The sequence below is a fragment of the Bubalus kerabau genome, chromosome 17, assembly GCF_029407905.1.
Source record: "Bubalus kerabau isolate K-KA32 ecotype Philippines breed swamp buffalo chromosome 17, PCC_UOA_SB_1v2, whole genome shotgun sequence".
Taxonomy (NCBI): domain Eukaryota; kingdom Metazoa; phylum Chordata; class Mammalia; order Artiodactyla; family Bovidae; genus Bubalus; species Bubalus kerabau.
This window is the reverse complement of record NC_073640.1, coordinates 50,236,208-50,258,721: the sequence shown is the minus strand read 5'-3', so window position 1 is coordinate 50,258,721 and position 22,514 is coordinate 50,236,208. Positions and strand designations below refer to the sequence as shown.

General features: G+C 40.1%; 1 protein-coding gene and 1 pseudogene across 1 annotated transcript in view; one reads left to right on the top strand and one right to left on the bottom strand.

The window, feature by feature from the left end:
- LOC129630640 (uncharacterized) overlaps positions 1-18,053 on the bottom strand; it is a 58,565-nt gene extending 40,512 nt beyond the window's left edge. The window contains exons 1-4 of the mRNA XM_055551146.1: positions 17,721-18,053; positions 7,393-7,465; positions 4,572-4,698; positions 4,171-4,269 (exon numbers count right to left, since the gene is read on the bottom strand). Coding sequence (XP_055407121.1) covers positions 4,171-4,269; positions 4,572-4,698; positions 7,393-7,465; positions 17,721-17,773 — 352 coding nt within the window. The 5' untranslated portion in view covers positions 17,774-18,053. The remainder of the gene's footprint in view (positions 1-4,170; positions 4,270-4,571; positions 4,699-7,392; positions 7,466-17,720) is intronic.
- LOC129631978 (6-pyruvoyl tetrahydrobiopterin synthase-like) lies at positions 697-1,080 on the top strand (annotated as a pseudogene).
- Positions 18,054-22,514: the final 4,461 nt, after the last annotated feature.

Sequence of the window (22,514 nt, the reverse complement as noted above, 5' to 3'; positions counted from 1 at the left end):
AAAAATAAACTGTAGTATATTGGTATAATTGAATAAATCAACTCTGACTATAAGAAATAATATGTATGTATGAATCTTAACAGCAAAATGATTAATAAAAAGCAACATAAAAGTATATATAGTAAGATTCTATGTATATAAAATTCAAACTCAAAACTGAACTATATTGTTGTGGTGGCTCTCTTACTTGGTAAAAGCAAAAAGGGACACAAAGATACTGTGGACATAGAGAGATGTGCTGACAGTGTTGTAAGTTCTTGAAATCTGAGTGATGTTTCCATGTGAATTCATTTTATAACTGTTTGAATGTCTACCTATGGTTTGTTACCTTTCTGTATTTAAGATAATTCTCAATAAAAAGAATTAAAATATATTAAACTGTCTGCTGGGCATATCTATCTCTGAAGGTACAAGTGTATAGTTGGAGCAAAGAAATAGAAAGAGGCCCTGAAATACAAAGTATTAACATAAACCAGAACTTCCAACGAACAGGCAGATAAAACAACGATGACATAAGCAGCTGTTGAATAAATGGTGCTAAAATAAGCCATTAGGGGCAGGGGAGAGGGGATTGAGTTGGACTCTCAATTTATAGTTTATTGTAAAAGAACTTTAAAATGGATTTAGATGTTATTAAAAACAGCAGAGGGGACTCTGCCCATCCAGGCTGGCGGCGGGCCGAGAGGTGAGGACGCCATGAATGGGGCAGGGTCGGGCCCTTGCCGGCGGGCGCGTGTCGCGCCTCGTCTCCTTCAGCGCAACCCACCGCCTACACAGCAAATCTCTTAGTAATGAAGAAAACTTGAAATTATTTGGGAAGTGCAACAACCCAAATGGCCATGGGCACAATTATAAAGGTGGCGATTATGAAGCCCCTTGATCATAAGGATCTGGATCTAGATGTGTCGTATTTTGCAGACATTGTAAGCACAACAGAAAATGTAGCCGTATATATCTGGGAAAACCTCCAGAAATTTCTTCCCGTGGGAGTTCTTTATAAAGTAAAAGTATATGAAACCGACAATAATATTGTAGTCTATAAAGGAGAATAACTCTTAGAGATTAATTTCCATCCATATTTGAAGATCTTTATCCCCTTGAACAATTAAGAAGTCATCACCTAACTGTTGCACTTCCACATTGTGTTCTGGAATCATTGAGAGTCCTGTTCTAGACTCAAATCTAATTTAAAACCAAGTTTGTAATGTATTCTGAGTATAAACAGTCTTTCATCTTTAGATTAAAATCACTTCAGCCAAAAAAAAAAAAAAACACAAACAAACAGCAGAGAGGCTTCCCTGGTGGCTCAGTGGTAAAGAATGTCTGCCAAAGCAGGAGACACAGGTCTGATCCCTGATCCTAGAAGAGCCCACAATGCTGCAGAGCAACAAAGCCTGTGTGCCACAACCACTGAAACCTGCAAGCCCTGGAGCCTGTGCTCTACAACAAGAAAAGCCACTGCAATGAGAAGCCTGAGCACCGCAACCAGTGGGTAGCCCCCGCTAGCCACAACTAGAGAAAAGCCCGAACAGCAATGAAGACCCAGCATAGCCAAAAATAAATAAATAAATAAAATTATTTAAAAATATAGCAAAATAATTTTTTTAAAAGAACAATATATCTATGAAATTTGTAGAGGTCAGTTAATTTTCTAAAATCAGAAACTGTAATAACCACAAAAGAGATGACTGCAAACACATTAGAGCATACACTTAAAGATGCCAATCCAGGGATTTCCCTGATGGTCCAGGGGTTAAACATCCGCCTTGCAGTACATGGGAAGCCAGGTTTGATCCCTGGTTGGGGAGCTAAGATCCCACATGCCACAGAGCAACTAAGCCCACATGCCAGAACTACTGAGCTGGTGTGCCATAATGGAAGATTCCACAGGATGCAACAAGATTCTGAGTGCAGCAATTAAGACTGGATGCAGCCAAATAAACATTTTTTTAAAAGATGCCAATCCAAATTAAAATTTATGAAGTACAAAACACCCCATGGAAATGGGTATATGATGTTTTTATTTCATAAAGTCCATAAAAATTGACTGAGGAGAATTACAGCAGTAATAGATAAAAAGTGTAAAATATAGTAGTGAACATGTTAGAGACAGTAGCACCATGAAGGTGAAAATGTCCCCTCTCACTAGTACTCAGTAGAATGACACTGAAACAATCCAATGTACCAAGAAATCAGTGTAAAAGTTATTGGGGATGACAAAGCAGTCAAGTTATGTAAGGGAGAAAACGTCCATGTTTTTTAGAATTACATATTGAGGTTATGTAAGGGTGAAGTGACAAGAGATCTTGCATTTGAAAGTACCTGAATAACAACTGGGGTAGAAGAAGCATCCGCCTCCTGGCTGCTCCCCACACACAGCCAGTGCATACCTGCCTGAGGCCCTTCAATGTTTGGCTTCCTCTGGAATGTTCTTCCTAGTAATCACATACACTGATTTACAGCTATACTTTTTCAGGTCTCTGTCTCAATGTCACCTTATTGGAAAGTTTCTTGTACCCTCTCACATAAAATAGCATCTCCACTTCTCCACTTACTCTTTTCAGCACTTACCATTATATATTCATTTATTTGTGTATCTCTCCCTGCAGCTGAGAGTAAACTCTGGGAATAGACATTCTGCATATTCTACTCACTGCTCTAATTTCAAGTGTTGAGAGTAGTGCTGGGCATGCAATAGGTATTCAATATACATATACTGATCTATCAACAGATAAATGGATAAAGATATGATACATACATATAATGGAATATTACTCAGCCATTAAAGAGAACAAAATAATGCTATTTGTAGTATCATGGCTGGACCTGAGGATTATCATACCAAGTGAAGTAAGTCAGACAGAGAAAGACAAAATTTCCTATAATATTGCTTATATGTGGAATCTAAAAAAAAAAAAATGATACAAATGAACTTATATACAAAACATAAACAGACTCACAGGCTTAGAGAATGACTTATGATTACCAGGGGGGAAGGATAGGAAGGGGTGATGGACTGGGAGTTTGGAATTGACATGTATACCCTGCTATATTTAAAACAGATAACCAACAAGGACCTACTAGACAGCACAGGGAACTCTGCTCAATATTCTGTAATAACCTAAATGGAAAAAGAATTTGAAAAAGATAGATACACATATATGTATAATGGAATTACTTTGCTGTACACGTGAAACTAACACAACATTGTTAATCAACTATGCTTCAATGTAAAATAGAAATTTCTTAAAAATCACACAAAATATATACTGAATGAAGGAATATGCTGTCTTGTTTTTTTTTTTTCTTTCTTTTTTTCTTTATCTTTGTTAGCCCTAAGATCTCAATGGAAGCACAGATTCTTTTTTCAAGCACTCTAAACTCAATGACATGTATGCTCAAATCTCCCTCTTATGACAGCTATGTGGATCAACTCCTCTTCTACCTCTTTAGCCCCTCCTTTCTGCTGAGCTCCCTATTTTAACCTCTTTCATGCTTCTACATTTTACGAGTTATAAACAGTAAGCTATAAACTCTGAAACTGCTTATTCTTTTTTTTTTTTCCTGGCTGCGCCAGTGGCTTGAGGGATCTTAGTTCCCTGACTAAGGATTGAACCTGTGCCCCCTACAGTGGAAGTGCAGAGTCCTAACCACTGGATTGCCAGGGAATTCCCACTTACTTGTTTTTTAATCTTTCTGTACCTAGCAGAGTACTTCACACACATTAGAAAATCAGCAAATGTTCATTAAAAGTACGAATGAACCAATGAGTATATCTACTATATCTTATAAGCTCTAGAGGAAGTGAGTCTTTGGTAATGTAGAAAAAAATAGTATTTGAGGAGACAGTGATGCTCTTTGAAGACTAAGTACAAAAGAGGATGAGAAGCTGATAAGGAAGTAGATTCAAATTATGCATAGAAAGACGTATTATTAGAGAAGGTGGAGGAGGGCATCGGCTCATTAGAATTGGGACAGAAGCATAAGAGACGAGCAGGCAGAGTGTGTTAAGTAAGGGGAAAAGGTAAGGTCATTTGAAAGATCATGCTGAAAAGGCTTACTTTTTGCACAACAGGCCTAAAGTTTTTAAGGGAAGCTTCCCAGACTGCATTTCGAAGGTGCAATCTCTCCATTGACTGATTGGGTCATCACCTGCCATACCTCACTTACCTGGCCACTGGTCTCTTGTTAGTTCTCTGTCAACCAACCAGGGCTCCTTCCCTTGCTCCAAGAAGGAGATCACATCTGGTTTAGAAATAGAATGTCCTGCTTACAAAAGAAGTAAGGAGAGGTTTATGTTGAGAATGTCCCAGAATTCAAATCCAGTCCTTTCATTATTAAGAAAGAGTCAAAGGAAGATACATCAGATTTATGAAACATAATAGAGCACTTGAAACTTTCCTCACAACTCAGTGCAGCTTCCTCTTTCTAGCTCTACAAGATTAAAAATATTCCTCTGGGAACAGGATGTAGATAGAAACGCAAATGGTTACTTGAAAAGTAGGTGAGTATAACACCAGAGGAAGTAGACCTTCTCAGGGCAGAATCTAAATTATTATGGATGTCCTTACCCATTGAAACCAGGTTGCTGTAATTCTCCAACATCACATCTCTGTATAAATCTCTCTGATCATCATTCAGGAATTCCCACTCCTCCTGAGAGAAGTCTATGGACACATCACTGAACATCACTGACTCCTGGAACAACAACCATGTTAAATTTTTAAAAATTAGGTTTGATTAATAAAAACATGTGTTTTTGTGAAGGAAAGAGAGAAGAAAAAAAATAAAAGAAGAATTGAAAATAGCAAGCACACAGAGTGGAACTGAATGGGATGCCTCTGGAGGACTGTAAACCAATAAACAGGACTGAATCACTATGCTTCCAAGTCATTCTGTTTCCTCCAGGCAAAACTACTTGTGGATAGTTGGGCACTTCTGTTATCCAGCTAAGTCTGGGGAGGTATAAAATCCAGCCAAGATGAGTTTCCCAATTCAATGAGGTAGTATATACAAACACTTTGCAAATGCTATGTTATGAATACATGTGAGTTTCTTTTCTAAAACAGCTAAGAGTATAATTTCAGAATAAGGGAAAAGAGAAGACATTAAAAGCATCCAGAGGAGAGCAGGCTGGATACAAGCCATCAAGAATCACAGAGGCAATGGGGTTCTTAAGAAAACCACTAAAAATAAGAAATGGTAAGAACAATTCTTCAACATGCTGATGAAGAAATTCTGGGGACTTCCCTGGCAGTCCAATGGTTAAGACTCCATGCTCCCAACGCCCCCCAGAACCAGGAAGCACAAGTTCTATCCTCGGTTGGGGCACTAAATCTCACAGGCTGCCATGGCACGCCCCTCCACCCAAAAGAAAAGAAATTCTGACCTAGAATTCTATAACCAAATTGTCATTCTGTCATAACAACTGAAAAAAGAAACTCCCAGACATGAAAAGACTCAAGCACAATTTCTCAGGAAACTATCAGAGGTTGTGCTCCACCAAAATCAGAGAGTAAACCAGAGAAGAGGAAGACATGAGATTCAATAAATATGTAAATTAGCACAGGAAAAGAGAAGGAAAATCCCAGGGAAAAAAGGGAAAGTCTGAGAAACAGGCCTAGAGAGCAACTAGACAAAATGGGAGCAGGGTGAAAAAGGGAACAGGGATGGAAGTTTCCATGTTCAAAGGAATTGATGTATTTGATCAGACAGAAAACATACTGACTTGCATGTGGCAGTGATTTGGAGATTTTGGATATAAATACATGGACAAGTAAGCAAATGAGGGGAAAAAGCAATTAACCCCAGGAAAAATGAAAGGCTGTAACAGAATAAAGCCATGATCTGGCTCAGCAGTGAGGGATACTTGCAGTTGTGACAATGTGTACACTATCGATTTAACCAAAAATCATGATATAGTAACAGGATCAGAGGAAGTGAAGGGTGCAATATATGAGTATAATGTCCTTTCCATTCTGCAGTAAGTCAAAAGATAACGAGTAAAACCGATAATCAATATTCAAGAATTGAAGGCAGCTTTGGGAATGGAACTGGTAGTGGGGCCAGAATGAAATAGCCCTACTTTATTCGTGAACATGTACAAAATAGCTTTAAAAAATATTTTATCTTAGAAAATTAAATTTGCATATAATTCAAGACTGATCCATTCCAATGTCACACTATTATAAACTATATAATAAGAGTTATTTCTTGTTAAACAAATTCTTTTTATAAGCATTTTTTTTTTCACTGAATATTTTGTAATATGGAAATAAATGACTTCTCCTTTGCTTTCGGACATTGAGGCTGAAGGTGATCTTTAAAGACCTTCCCAACGTTAGTCCAATTTTACCTAAAACTGCCCATTGCTCGATGTAAATACCCATTGTTCCTAAGCTACAGGAAATTGACAGAGCATGATCCAGCTTCACACAATGGCATTACTGAAGTCTATTTTATCATGGATGGTCTCACGGGGTGTCTGAGTTTTACGTAAGACTTTTATAACCACCAGTCATACCCCCAAACCTGAAGGGCTCATACATTAAGAGACCTTTCTGTGTATTAAGAATGACATCAAACAAAACCATCCCATAAATTTTCTTCCTGGAAAATCTAGGTCTGTGGAAATGATCAGGGCTTTTTCCTATGAGGTGCCTAATTATCCTACCCACCTCCATCCCATCAATCACTGTCAAAGAAAATCAGATTCATTAACTAATGGAAAACACATTTGTGTTCTGCCAAGATTTCTGACACAAATCTGACAGAAGACAGTGAAAGACTTATTAAATGAAATTGTAAATGTTATTTAAAAGAAGGAACTGTGGAGGGTACTGGGTTGTTTTGAGAGGAAATAAGGGTCAGGTTCCTGAAGGGGGACCATGTTCAGACCATGTTAACCAGTGCAAAAAATTTTTTTCCAAACCTAGTCTTAGTCAGATTGTTTTTATATTATACAATTCACAGTATGTGGGAACAAATCAGGATTTATGGTGAAATCCGTAAGCAATTTTCTAATGGATTTTAATTTGATTAAGACTTCTTTAGAGAAACTTGGTATCTAACCCTTTAGCCCTTGAACAGTTACCTGTATCTAAGAGTATAAAAGATCTTTAACCAGATATTCTTTCCTTTTTTTAAATGATTATCTAACCACTTATATTTTTCTATAAATATCTCTACCAAGAGAGCAATTTTTGAATTGGCTTATTAGAGACCTTTTCTTTAGAGCAAAAGTAAGAGAACTTTGACACTGTGTATAACTGAACTGTCTGAAGGCTGCTGTTGTTTTAAAACACCAAAAAGCATCATGATAAGGAAGGCAAATATTTACATGTACTAGGGGTAAAAATGACTCTATCTGAGCAGAAAGAAACGGCATCTCACCTGAGCCATGGCTTTGATATTTGCAGAAAAGGACCAGTTCTTCTCTGGGCTCCTTTTTTGGAAAGAAGCAGAGCTGGAGAAGACAGAAAGAAGTTATACAAGATGCCACTTGCCTCACAGCTCCCAGTATGATAATTTCCCCTCTGCTTACTTCACACAAACACTGGAGGGATTTGTGAAAAGAATGGGCAAATCTCTAATTACCCCTACTCCAGAAACCTCAGGCCTTGACTACAACAGGACAGATTTGGACCACTTGATATAGCTTAGAGAATATAGCTTGTATATATACTCAAGCAGATTCTTTACCAGGTGAGCCACCAGGGAAGCCCTGTATGTATATTCATATACACAAAGATATACTTTTTAAAAATTACAAATTGCAGCATATTGTATACACTGTTATGTTGTTGTTGTTTAGTCACTAAGTCATATCTGATTCTTTTGTGTCCACATGGACTGTACCCCTCCAGCCTCCTCTGCCAATGGGATTTCCCAGGGAAGAATATTAGAGTGGGTTGCCATTTCCTTCTCTAAGGGATCTTCTTGACCCAGGGATTGAATCTGCGTCTCTTGCATTGGCAGGAGGATTCTTTACCTCTGAGCCAGCAGGGAAGCCCATACACTGTTAAACACATTGCTATTTTTACTTAAAAGTATCTTGGACCAGATCTCAACTAGTACATTCAAAGATACATAATTAATTCTCTTAGCTTACATTGGATTCTATTAAATGGATACACTTTAATTTATCCAACCAATCTGCTGCCAATTATCATTTGGGTCGTTTCCTGTCTTTCACTATAACAAACAATGCTATAGTAAATATCCTTGTACATATTAATATATCATTTTACCTGTATATGAATTCTGAATGATTAATTTCTAAAAGCTGGTCATATGCATTTTAATTTGGATATACATTGGTCAAACCAATTTTCAGTGATCTTGGATTGTACAATCAGGTCCCAAGTCCTGACCAAGAAACATTTGATTGATAAACCAGATCCTCTCATCTTGTCTAGTTTGAGAAAACTTTTGGGGTTAATGAATCTTGACTTAAGAAAACTGTAATCCAAAAAAAAGCAAACAAAGTAATTTTACAGAATTTATAGTAATTTGGGGAAGATATTAAAATCAGCATAACAACAGAAAGGAAGTAAAATCACAGAAATAACATAGAAATGGACTAAATCCATATCACTGTTGCTTTACAATAGCTTTTGACTATAAGTATAGTAATAAAATTTGTGAAAACTGTATATTCTGTCTATTTCCTTTGCTAATAGAAGCCTAAACTGTTTTAGGGGGATAACTGAATTTGTGCTGCTGCTGCTGCTAAGTCGCTTCAGTCATGTCCGACTCTGTGCGACCCCATAAACGGCAGCCCACCAGGCTCCCCCATCCTTGGGATTCTCCAGGCAAGAACACTGGAGTGGGTTGCCATTTCCTTCTCCAATGCATGAAAGTGAAAAGTGAAAGCGAAGTCGCTCAGTCATGTCTGACTCTTCGCAACCCCATGGACTGCAGCCCACCAGGCTCCTCCATCCATGGGACTTTCCAGGCAAGAGTACTGGAGTGGGGTGCCATTGCCTTCTCTGAACTGCATTTGTGATCAATGTCTAAATGTTTAAGAAAATTTGTGTCTTTATAGGTTGTAAGAATGTAATAAACTGAACATTATAAAAGTATACAGGGCAGTGAGCATTCCACTATGCATCAAGCTCCTTGATCATCAATTGTCGATAATTTCATGTAAAACTGACGACTCAGGAAATAATTTCATGGTATCACGGTATCAATTATTTAATAGCTACTTTTACCACTACCCCTAGTTACTCACAGCATTCCCCCACAGGTAAACAAATTCCAGACATGAAAACCAATCCATAAATGCCTCTTCCTTAAAACCTGAAAGCGTTCCTTTAACCTAAGTATTATTATTTACTAAGTTCTTAGTATTTTTCTCAACTGTACAGCCTATTATGTACCAGGTACTGTGCTAGACACTAAAGAATCAACAGTTATCCAGAAAGATTTGAAAAGAATTCCTTCTCCTATACTCCTCACTTTAAAGTCCCCTTTTCTAGTCTGTCTTCCTGGCCTTTCCCTGATTATAAAGGGACTTCCTCAGGTGTTGTACCTGTCAAGCAGAATGGGCAGGAAACTTCTCATCTCAATAGCTTCATATAATGCTTGTCACATTCCCAACGCTCTTCATCTTTTCCCCTAGATGGTAACCTCCCAGGCTGAATTCTTCCATCTGGAGGATCTGCTCCTCTCTTTTAAAGCCAATGATCTCTGTAGCCAAGACCCCAGTATGCTTGCAACACAACCACACAGAGGCAAAGAGCACTGTCAAAAGATAACACTATAGAGAAGAGTCTCGCACTCTAATAAGTAGCTTAAAATTTGTGAGAATTTTGCACTCATCTAAATAATAAACCTATCTTTTAATCAAAAATGTAATGTTTTAAATTATATCCAGCATTATCCTGAAAATTTCCTGTATGCTAGGAATTGTACTTGTCTGTTAGTAACAGGGACCTGAAAAGCAGTTTAATTTTTCTTATACAATAAGAAAGCAGAAGTAGTTAGTGACTGGCTTTGGCCCCCATGATTGTTTTAGACACAATATCTCTCATACATTTAAAGATTACCAGACATGCAAGGAGATAAAAACAGAAAACAAGCAGAATCAAAGACAATTTAGATACTGGAGTAGGCCAACTATTTAAAATATTAATAGCTACAACTAAAATATTGAAGACAACCAAGGAAAAGACAGGCAAATGGATTGATGATAAGATGAAGAAACTAAACACAACTGAAATCCATAAAAAAGAATCAAATAGACTATCTATTTCAGCCAATTAAGAAATAAATAAGTTACTGCATGGTTTTGAGAAACCAGGATTACTGAACTCAGACAAGCCAACAAAAAATATTCACATGAAGTACAAGAGAAAAAAAAAAATAACAGAAATGAGTGTAAAAGATATATGGGACAGTTAAAAGATCACCACACATGTAAGTGGAGTTTCAGAGGAGAAAAGAGACTGGACAGGAATTAATATTTGATTAAATTAATTAAAAATCCTAACAAGAGTGTCAAAAAGTTCAGCAAACAGAAGACTAATATACAAGAAGGTAAACAAAACAAACAGACAAAAGTAAAACCACAACCAAGCAAATTGTTAGAGTCAAACTGTTGAAAACCAAAGAGAAAGGAAAATAATTCTTGACAGTACTCAGAGGAATAAAAGACCTATTACCAACAGCACGATGAAAAAGAGAGGGATAATACAAATGAACAAAATCAGTAATGAAAAGGGAATATCTTTACAGATGCCATTGATATTAAAAAGATAATTTGTTATTTTTGTTTAGTCCTAAGTCATGTCTGACTCTCTGTGATCTCATGGACTGTAGCCCGCCAGGCTCCTCTGTCCATGGAATTCTCCAGGCAGGAATACTGGAGTCAGTTGCCATTCCCTTCTCCACAGGATCTTCCTGACCCAGGGATCAAAAAGAAAAACCATTTGAGGGACTTCTCTGATGGTCTAGTGGCTAAGACTATCTGCCCAATGCAGGGGGCCTAGAACTAGATCCCACATGCCACAACTAAGACCTGGCACAATCAAACAAATAAATAAATATTTTTTTAAAAAACCATCTGATACTTACTAATTAAAAGGGGGAAAAACAGTAATTTTACAAAGGAGAAACCAGGGCGAAATCACTCTAACCAAGTAACCTAAGTTAACACTACTAGTAATGAGATATCATATAGCTTCTGATATGACACATTGAGAAGAAGAAATTATTTCTGTGATCTTTTTGCCAAAAAGGCATAGTCTAAATTTAGCCAAGAGGAAACAGCAGACAAATTCAAATTCAAAGACATTCAAAAGATAGGCTAAAGAACTAAACAGACATTTCTCCAAAGAAACATACAGATGGCTAACAAATACATGCATGAAAAGATGCTCAACATGACTCATTATCAGAGAAATGCAAATCAAAACCACAATGAGGTATCGTTTCACACCAGTTAGAATGGCCGCTGTCACAAAGTCTACACACAATAAATGCTGGAGAGGGTGTGGAGAAAAAGGAATCCTCTTACATTGTTGGTGGGAATGCAAACTAGTACATCCACTATGGAGAACAGTGTGGAGAGTCCTTAAAAACCTGGAAATAGAACTGCCATACGACCCAGCAATCCCACTGCTGGGCATACACACCGAGGAAACCAGAACTGAAAGAGACACGTGTACCCCAATGCTCATCACAGCAGTATTTACTATAGCCAGGACATGGAAGCAACCTAGGTATCCATTGGCAGACAAATGGATAAGAAAGTTGTGGTACATATACACAATGGAATATTACTCAGCCATTAACAAGAATGCATTTGAATCAGTTCTAATGAGGTGGATGAAACTGGAGGCTATTATATAGAGTGAAGTAAGCCAGAAAGAAAAACACCAATACAGTATACTAATGCATATATATGGAATTTAGAAAGATGGTAACGATGACCCTATATGTGAGACAGCAAAAGAGACACAGATGCAAAGAACAGTCTTTTGGACTCTATGGGAGAAGGTGAGGGTGGGATGATTTGAGAGGGTAGTGTTGAAATGTGTACATTATCATATGTGAAGCAGATCGCCGGTCCAGGTTTGATGCATGAGACAGGGTGCTCAGGGCTGCTGCACTGGGATGACCCAGAGGGATGGGATGGGGAGGGAGGTGGGAGGAGGGTTCTGGATGGGGAACACATGTGCGCCCGTGACTGATTCATGTTGATGTTTGGCAAAAACCACAATATTGTAAAGTAATCAGCCTCTAATTAAAATAAATAATTTAACAAAAAAGACATTCAACAAAATAACTGGCCAGTGCTCTTCAAAAGTGTCACGGTCATAAAAGATAAAAAGGACAAAAGAACTATGTCAGATGGGAGGAATACTAATAAAACAAGACAACTAAATCCATCTGGGCGTTTAGATAGGATTCTTTAACAGAGCAGGCCACTGATAAGACAATTAGCAAAATTTAAATAAAGTCTGTAAATTAGCAAAACTCATGTATCAGGGTAAATCTCCTGGTTCTCCTAATTGTACTGTGGAGACTTGAGTGAAGAGTGTATTGGAATCCTTTGCCTTATGCTTACAATGTAAAAATAAAAAGTTTCTTAAACGTGAAAAAAAAAATTAAAAGGACCAGAGGACACTTTTAAAAACTGTATATCTGAATGGCTAATAAAAATAGGAAAATATGCTAAATAGCATAACACATCAGGGAAAACCAAATTTAAAACTGTGATGAAACTGCTATATATCCACCAGAATAGTTAAAAGATTGATAATTTCAAATAACAGACATGATGTAGAGCAATTGAAACTCTCATACATTACTGGATGGAGTGTAAATTGGTACAACATAAGATATTGGTAGTATCAATTAAACATATGCCTGCCCGATGACCTAGGATTTCCCTGATGGCTCAGAGGGTAAAGAATCTGCCTGCAATGTGGGAGACCTGGGTCAGGAAGATTCTCCTGGAGAAGGGAATGGCTACCCACACCATTATTCTTGCCTGAAGAATTCCATGCACAGAGGAGGCTGGAGGGCTCCAGTCCATGGGGGTCACCCAATGATCTAGCAATTCCACTCCTAAATATTTACTCAAGGGACAAGCATTTATTTATTTTAATGATTATCTAGTTAGCTTGGTTTGTGCTGGATCTTTGCTTCTACGCAGGCTCTTCTCTAGTTGCAGCAAGTGGGAGCTACAGTCTAGTTGCAGTGCACAGTCTTACTGCAATGGTTTTCCTTGCTGCTGAGCATGGCTCTAGGCTGCTTGGGCTCAGCAGTTGGGGCTGCCAGGGTCTTGAGCACAGGCTCTATAGTTGTGGCTTCGCTGCTCTCTGGCATGTGGGATCCTCCTGGTTGTTCTTTAGTTATTCAGTCGTGTCTGACTCTTTGTGACTCCTTGGACTGTAGCCCTCTAGGTCCCTCTGTCCATGGGATTTCCCAAGGCAAGAATATTGGAGTAGGTTGCCATTTCCTTCTCCAGGGCATCTTTCCACTCAGGGATTGAACCTGCATCTCCTGCATTGCAGACAAATTCTTTACCACTGGGCCAACAGGGAAGCCCCGAGAAGAGCATTTATGTGTTCATCAAAACCACAGTAGAATGTTCATAGCAGCAACACAATTTGTAATGCCACAAACTGGAAACTATTAAATGTCCCTGAACAGTGTAATCAGGGATGAAAATAGGAAGTCAAGAAATACCAGGAGTACAGGCAAGTTTGGCCTTGGAGTACAGAATGAAGCAGGGCAAAGGCTAAGAGTTTTGCCAAGAGAACACACTGGTCATAGCAAACACCCTCTTCCAACAACACAAGAGAAGACTCTGCACATGGACATCACCAGATGGTCAACACCGAAATCAGACTGATTATATTCTTTGCAGCCAAAAATGGAGAAGTTCTATACAGTAAGCAAAAACCAAGACCAGGGGCTGACTGTGGCTCAGACCATGAACTCCTTATTGCAAAATTCAGACTTAAATTGAAGAAATTAGGGAAGACCACTAGACCATTCAGGTATGACCTAAATCAAATCCCTTACAATTATACAGTGGAAGTGACAAATAGATTCAAAGGATTAGATCTGCTAGAGTGCTTGAAGAACTATGAATGGAGGTTCATGACATCATACAGGAGGCAGTGATCAACCATCCCCCCAAAAAAGTAATGCAATAAGGTAAAATGGCTGTTTGAGGAGGCCTTACAAATAGCTGAGAAAAGAAGAGAAGCTAAAGGCAAAGGAGAAAAGAAAAAATATACCCATCTGAATGCAGAGTTCCAAAGAATAGCAGGAGCTTATCTGCTTCCTTAGTGATCAATGCAAAGAAATAGAGAAAAACAATAGAATGGGAAAGATTAGAGATCTCTTCCAGAAAATTAGAGATGCCAAGGGGACATTTCATGCAAAGATGGTACAATAAAGGACAGAAAAAGTACGGACCTAACAGAAGTACAAGATATTAAGAAGAGGTGGCAAGAATACACAGAAGAACCATACAAAAAAGATCTTAACAACCCAGATAACCACGATGGTGTGTTCACTCACCTAGAGCCAGACATCCTGGAATGTGAAGTCAAATGGGCCTTAGGAAGCATCACTACGAACAAAGCTAGTGGAGGTGAAGAAATTCCAGCTGAGCTATTTCAAATCCTAAAAGATGATGCTGTGAACTCAATATGCCAGCAAATTTGGAAAACTCAGCAGTGGCCCCAGAACTAGAAAAGGTCAGTTTTCATGCCAATCCCAAAGAAAGGCAATGCCAAAGAATGTTCAAACTGCCGCACAATTGCACTCATCTCACACGCTAGCATATTAATGCTCAAAATTCTCCAAGAGAGGCTTCAACAGTACATAAATTGAGAACTTCCAGATGTTCAAGCTGGATTTAGAAAAGGCAGAGGAACCAGAGATCAAATTGCCAACATCCACTGGATCACAATAAGCAAGAGAGTTCCAGAAAAACATCTACCTCTGCTTTATTGACTATACCAAAGTCGTTGACTGTGTGGATAACAACAAACTGTGGAAAACTCTTCAAGAGATGGGAATACCAGACCACCTTACCTGCCTCCTGAGAAATCTGTATGCAGGTCAAGAAGGAACAGAACCAGACATGGAACAACAGACTGGTTCCAAATTGGGAAAGGGGTTCATCAAGGCTGTATACTATCACCCTGCTTATTTAACTTATATATGCAGAGTACATCATGCAAAATGCCAGGCTGGATGAAGCACAAGCTAGAATCAAGACTGCCAGAAGAAATATCAATAACCTCATATATGCAGATGACACCACCCTTATGGCAGAAAGCAAAGAGGAACTAAAGAGGAGAGTGAAAACGCTGGCTTAAAACTCAACATTCAAAATACTAAGATCATGGTATCTGGTCCCATCACTTCATGGCAAACAGATGGGGAAACAACGGAAACAGTGACAGACTTTCTTTTCTTTGGCTCCAAATCACTACAGATGGTGACTGCAGCCATGAAATTAAAAGACTTTTGCTCCTTGGAAGAAAAGCTATGACAAACCTAGGCAGCATTTTAAAAAGCAGATACATCACTTTGTGGACAAAGGTCCATCTAATCAAAGCTATGATGTTTCCAGTAGTCATGTATGGATATGAGAGTTGGACCATAAAGAAAGCTGAGTGCTGAAGAATTGATGCTTTTGAACTGTGGTGCTGAAGAAGACTCTTGAGAATCCCTTGGACTGCAAGGAGATCAAACCAGTCAATCCTAAAGGAAATCAATCCTGAATATGCATTGGAGGGACTGATGCTGAAGCTGAAGCTCCAATAATTTGGCCATCTGATGTGAAAAACTAATTCACTGGAAAAGACCCTGATGCTGGAAAAGATTGAAGGCAGGAGCAGAAGAGGACAACAGTGGATGAGATGGTTGGATGGCATCACCAACTCGATGGACATGAGTTTGAGCAGGCTCTGGGAGTTGGTGATGGACAGGGAAGACTGGCGTCCTGCAGTCCACGGGGTCGCAAAGAGTCAGACATGACTGAGTAACTGAACTGAACAGTGGATTCAATAAATTGTAATATACCCCCAAATGTAATAAGAACTAAGTATAATTACACTCAACAACATAGATGAGCTTCATAGACATAATGTGGAACAAAAGAAACCAGACACAAAGGAATACATGGTATATAAATCTATTTAAATATGAAATTCATGAATGGATCAAATTAATTAACGGTTATAGAATTCTGAATACTGATGTTGGGAGAGGAATATCTGGGAAGGGCATGAGGAAATCTTCTGGGATGCTGGCAAAATTCTTTACGATGATCTAGGAAACTGTTTTATGGCCATATACTTAAGATTTGTGCACGTATTGTATATATTCTATATATCATACTACTACTACTAAGTCACTTCAGTCGTGTCCGACTCTGTGTGACCCCACAGACGGCAGCCCACCAGGCTCCCCCGTCCCTGGGATTCTCCAGGCAAGACAACTGGAGTGGGTTGCCATTTCCTTCTCCACTATATATCATAAAAATGTTTAAAAAAAACACAAAACTATCAGAACCATGTTTTGGTAGGGACATGGAACAATGAGATGTTTGAAACACTGATGTAAAGTATAAACATGGCACTCACTTTGGTAAATATCTTGGCACTATTGGGAAAGTGGAAGATACATGATCTAGCATTCCTAGAACTCCACTGGTAGGTAAACTCATGCATGGTAACCTATGTAAAAGAATGTTCATGGCAGCACAGTCTATAAAGTTAAAAAACTAGAAATAACGCAAATGTCCATCATTACTAGAAGGGATGAATAATAGTAGTTTACTTTAATGGATGTAATATCGCAAAGAAAACAAATGAACAACTATTAAAATATAATATGGGTAATTCTCAAAAACACAGTTGTACAAATAAAGTAAGAAATAAAAGACAGTATGGGGCATTCATATAAAGTTTAAAAATAGGGGAAAACTACTGTATAAAGCTTAAAGAGATATATATATACATAAGTGAAAAAATTTCATACAATTTTCCAGCCACACAAACATAATCACACAAATTTAAACCATCAGGGTGTCATACAGCTAAAGATAACCCACAACCCAAACACAGGGCCGCATACCCAGGGTCACATAGCACAATCACACTTTTCGCAAGAAGACAGTCACACCGGCACTGTCACGGGCACTGCACACCTGCAAATGGCCGTACAGTCACAATCACACTCTCCACAGATAAAATCACACAGTATCCACAGGTACCCCCACGTGTACTCTGCAGCCCACAGTCGCACAATCACACCCCTCTAAGGGGACAAACGCTATCACATTCACCGAGTCAAAAGCTACTCACATCCCCACATACAATGACGCAAGTGATTACACGCACATGACCAGGACGCATCCCGTCACATCGGCACAGTCACAGGTTCTCAGACAGTTAAGCAAACGGTTATCACTGGAACCTCACACACGCTCACTACCGGAAGAGCCAGACACAATCACGTGGTCATTCATCACTTACACCAATGCAAACACAATCACACAATTTCCAACTCACCTCTTCAGCGAGCGGTACAAAGCCTAAGCTCCAGCCCCGCCCTCTTCTCTGATTCCCCACTTCAGGTCTCCCAAGCTTCCTAAGAAGCTGAACCTTCCACAACAAGATAACACTAGCTGGTGCAGACCTGAGGGTCCCGCCAGCGCGTGACTTTGAGGCTGAACTCACGCGAGAATCACGTTCTTGCCGAGGAGTCCTCTGGGAAGTGTAGTCAGAGACATGCCTGTGGCTGACAAGATGGCTACCGGTCAACCGGATTTCTATCGGAGATCAGCTGCGGCCCCGCCTAAAGGGTTGCATCCCCCTCATCAAACCGCCCACCGGAGGCCTCACAGAGCCTGGCTCAGCCTCGGGCCGTGACTCCCAAGAAAGCCCACTGTGAAACGTTTAAAAATGGATTTTCCTACTATCCCCGGGAGTTGAACAGGCTCTGGAAGAAAAATACTAGACCCCAAGCGGGGAGAAATAGCACAGCCGAGCCTTCTGGGAAATGTAGTTAGGGAGTAGGAAAAGCGAGCGGTGAATGGACCGTTTGAAATTGGTCTTAGCCTGCGCCTGGTCGCACCGTGGAGACTTCTGGGAATGTCACTGCCCAAGGCGTGCGCAGGCTACCTGGGTCGCCGTTTTGGCCTTTGTTCGGCCGTGAGTTTGGTTTAGGGGTTCCTCAGTGTAGAGAAATTGTGGGACCTGAACTTTTGAGACTCAAAACTAGTCTGGGAGGCCGAAGGGAAGGGGTGCCGGGAATCTGCAACGCGATTGGGGAGGTTGAAGGCGGAGGAATCCTAAACGTGAAACGGGGAGGAATTGCTGCTGCTGGGAAGGGGGCTGATGTTATTCTGTGCTACTTAACTGATTTCTGTGTGGTTCGGAGAGTGAGGAGAAGGGGAGGCGGTGAGGCCACTCTGCAGGAGGCAAGTAATGAGAACTCGGGGTGTTTTTCATTCATAGTGTGTGGTGATACTAGGGAGAGGGAGAAACTGGATTCAGGATTTTGTGTGTCTATGTAACTGATAATTTCATTGAATATCACCGTATGTATGATTGTATCTTGGAAAGTAATCTCTGAGCCTCATTGTAAAAAGGTAACAAGAAGGGTACATTTTCCTTTAAGTATTTTTGTCGTTATTGTTAAGGTTTGATGGAACAAAGGTTACATTACTGAGCTAATAAATGATTTAAAGCTTGACTTTCATGTAAAACCTGAAGTATCGATTATGGGTTAGAAATAAAAGTGCTTTCTTTAGAAAGTCAGTTTGAAAGGGACTATTTTCCTTTCTTCTTCTTCTTTTTTTTTTTTTTATTTAAGTAGAGTGTTTGCTCTTGCTTACAGCCCAGACCCTGGGGTCAAAGAGCTGATTTGTGAAGTGTTGGACTAAGAAATAAAATTTGACGGGCAGTATCGGCCATTGAAAACAGAAGAGAAGTGAACTGTTGTTGTTCAGTGGCTAAGTCCTGTCCAACTCTTTGCGACCGCATGGACTGCAGCACACTAGCCTCCTCTCTCCTTCAGTATCTTCTGGAATTTGCTTAAAGTATTTCTTCTCAGTTTTTGGGAGGAGTTTGAGAAATATTGGCATTATTTCTTTAAATGCTTGGTAGAATATTCCAGGAGTCTTTTCTCTATTTTTATTTATCTAGCTCAAGTTTTATCAATTTTGCTTATAATTTTTTTTAACCAGCTCGTGATTTTGTTGATTCCCTCCCCCCCCCCGCCCCCTTTTTTGGGGGGGAGGGGGGCGCTTTATTTACTGCCTTTATCTCCAGTACTCTTGCCTGGAAAATCCCATGGACGGAGGAGCCTGGTGGGTTGCAGTCCATGGGGTCGCTAGGAGTCGGACACGACTGAGCGACTTCACTATCATAATTTCCTTCCTCCTGGACTTAATTAATTTGTTCTAATTTCTGGAGTTGTGACGTTGTTTATTTGAAACTCCTGTCTTTCTGTGAAAGACACTTATTTGCTCATCTTAAAAGCTGTGGCCTGGGACTTACCTAGTTGTCCAGTGGTTAAGACTCTACAGTCCCAATGCATGGGGTGTGGGTTTGATCCCTGGTCAGGGAATTAAAGATCCCACATGAAGGGGAAAAAAGTAAGAGAATATCATGTAATATCCCTACCTTTTTCATTTTTTAAAATATAAAGATACGTTAAAGTTATTTTAAGAAAAAAAGATCCCGTATGTTGCACAGTGATGCCTAGAAAAAGGAAAAAAGAAAAAGCTGTGGCCTCAGGGGCATGCTTCTCATTTAACACATATCCAGAGGGTAACTGCAACTCTCCCTAGAGACTAGCTCACCAGGTGGCCCCATCTTTATGCTCTCCCTCTGCCCCTGCAAGGTTTGCTGGAGTCTTCATGAAAGGAGCTTGTGCAAAAGTCTGACAGCCCGGGATGGGGGCTGCTGACCAGAGGACACAGTCCTTATAGCCTGACTCTGGTGGCCAGTGGGGCTTGTGTTCATGAGTTTAATGGTACGGTAGCAAAAACAAAACAGTTCTTAACTGGCTGTTCCTTCAGAGGTTATTAGTACAGAGGGAGCAGACAGAAACACCCATCTTTCCTAGTCTTCCCCCAAAAGAGGTGTATTTGCATCCTTAAAAAGCTGCTGTCTGACTGACTTCTTTAAGATGATAGAAAGGGTGCTATTTAGTAACAGGAAAACATATGAAAGTATAAATCTCACTGGTAAAGGTAAATACTTAGTTAAGTTCAGAATGGTGTTGCAGTGGTGGTGGGTTGATCACTTATAAATCTAGCATGAAGGTTAAAAGACAAAATTAGTCTGCTGCCAAGCCCTGGGAGAATAGCCACAGTGATTCTTCACGAGACAGTTAAGAACAGTTTCTCAGCTCACTATAAGCTTGTGGGTCTCGTGGACATTGGCTTTCAGAGATAGATATTATGGGGGCCTGTCTCCCAGCTGGGATTCTTAAAAAGTTAGGATGCCAAATACATGGTCCAAATCCTTTACTCCTTGGGGAAAAGCTGGGAGTTGGGTTCTCGCCTGATTGATGAGTCGCAGTGCCAGGGTTGGGGTTTATGGCAAGTTTGTGCCTCAGACTTTGCTACCTGTTTCACTGTGGATTTTTTCTTTTTCCTGCTATGTAGGAGTCACTCAGCTACTTTCTAGATTTCTTTCAGAAAAGTCTCTCAGCTAATTTCTGGATTTCTTTCAGAAGTATTTATTCCACAGGTAGCTGTAGATTTGGAGTGTCTGTGGGAGGTGGTATATTGAAGAGACTCTTGTGTTAACATCTTGAACCCAAACCTCCCCTGGCTTCTTTTTTTTTTTTAATTAATTAATTTTATTTTTGGTATATAAAAATTATTTTGGGTCTTCACTGCTCTGTGTGGGCTTTTCTCTCTACTTGCAGTGAGCAGGGGCTACTCTTCATTCTGGTGCACAGCTTTCTCATTGCGGTGGATTCTCTTGTGGAGCAAGGCTTTAGGCACACAGGCTCACTAGTTGTGGTGCACAGGCTTAGTTGGTCCGAGGCATCTTTCAGGACCAGGGATTGAACCCGTGTCCCCTGTATTGGCAGGCGAATTCTTTTCCACTGTTCCACCAGGGAAGCCCTCCACTGGCTTCTTAATCTGTCTTTAATCACTGAGTTCTTAATCTTCAAGGGGGCTCAGTGAGTGAGTAAAATGTGGGTATGACCACTGGGATTGTGGCTTGAGTACAGCAGGAAGTGCTTACTAATCATTTGCAGCCCTCTCTCATGACACTTCAATTCTGCCCATCTCACTCCTGCTTAACAGAAACTTCTTCCAAGTTCCAGCTGTCTTGGGTCGAGGTATTAAGTCCCCTTAGTCTGGAGAGTGAGCATCGTTTTCTTATTTATTCTTATAGATCGTGTTGTGACAAGTTTGGATTTTTCTCCTTCTAAAAGCTATTTATTTATGGAAAGTACTATAAGACAAGATCATAAAAGCATAGGATAGTCTGAAACACTGTGTGCTAGGGCTTCTGAAGAGGCCAAGTCTATATCACCCCATTTCCTCCCATGAATTGCTCAACTGAAATTTATGACAAGGAGTTTAGACACATGGAGGCTAAATATTACCTTTATTATAGATAAATGCAAACTGGAGGCTGGTCTGTGTGGGAGTCCAATGGTATTTCCGACTGGGATTCCAGAAGTAAAGAGACTGACCTGGTGAACCTTGACGATGGCAAAAACAGACTCTTAATCCCCATTCTCATGATGTGGCCTAGGCAATGCATGCTGTACCCTCACAGTCCACAGCAGAAGAGGAAAGAAGTAGGGCCAGGGCAGTCTGTGTTTAACCAGAAGACAGGACACTACACAGTAATTTAAACAGGGAAGCTTAATATAAAGAATTATTAAGCAGTGATAGTAACTACATAGAGCTATACTGTTAAGATGAAAAGGGATTTTTAGGGGTCTTTAGCACTGAGAAGGAGAAGGCAACGGCACCCCACTCCTGTACTCTTGCATGGAAAAAAAATCCCATGGATGGAGGAGCTTGGTAGGCTGCAGTCCATGAGGTTGCTAAGAGTCAGACACGACTGAGCGACTTCACTTTGACTTTTCACTTTCATGCATTGGAGAAGGAAATGGCAACCTGCTCCAGTATTCTTGCCTGGAGAATCCCAGGGATGGGGGAGCCTGGTGGGCTGCCATCTGTGGGATCGCAGAGTCAGACACGACTGAAGTGACTTAGCAGCAGCAGCAGCACTGAGAAGGAAATGGCAACCCACTCCAGTATTCTTGCCTGGAGAATCCCAGGGATGGAGGAGCCTGGTGGGCTGCCATCTATGGGGTCCCACAGAGTCGGACACGACTGAAGTGACTTAGCAGCAGCAGCAGCAGCACTGAGACAGTGTACCTAAGGAAGGACAAACTTGAAAAGGGAGGGGTTCATACTTCATGAAAGACCACTGGATAGCAGAGAAGTTTGCTGGGTTGCCCAGTCCCCAGATATGACCAGGTAGTTA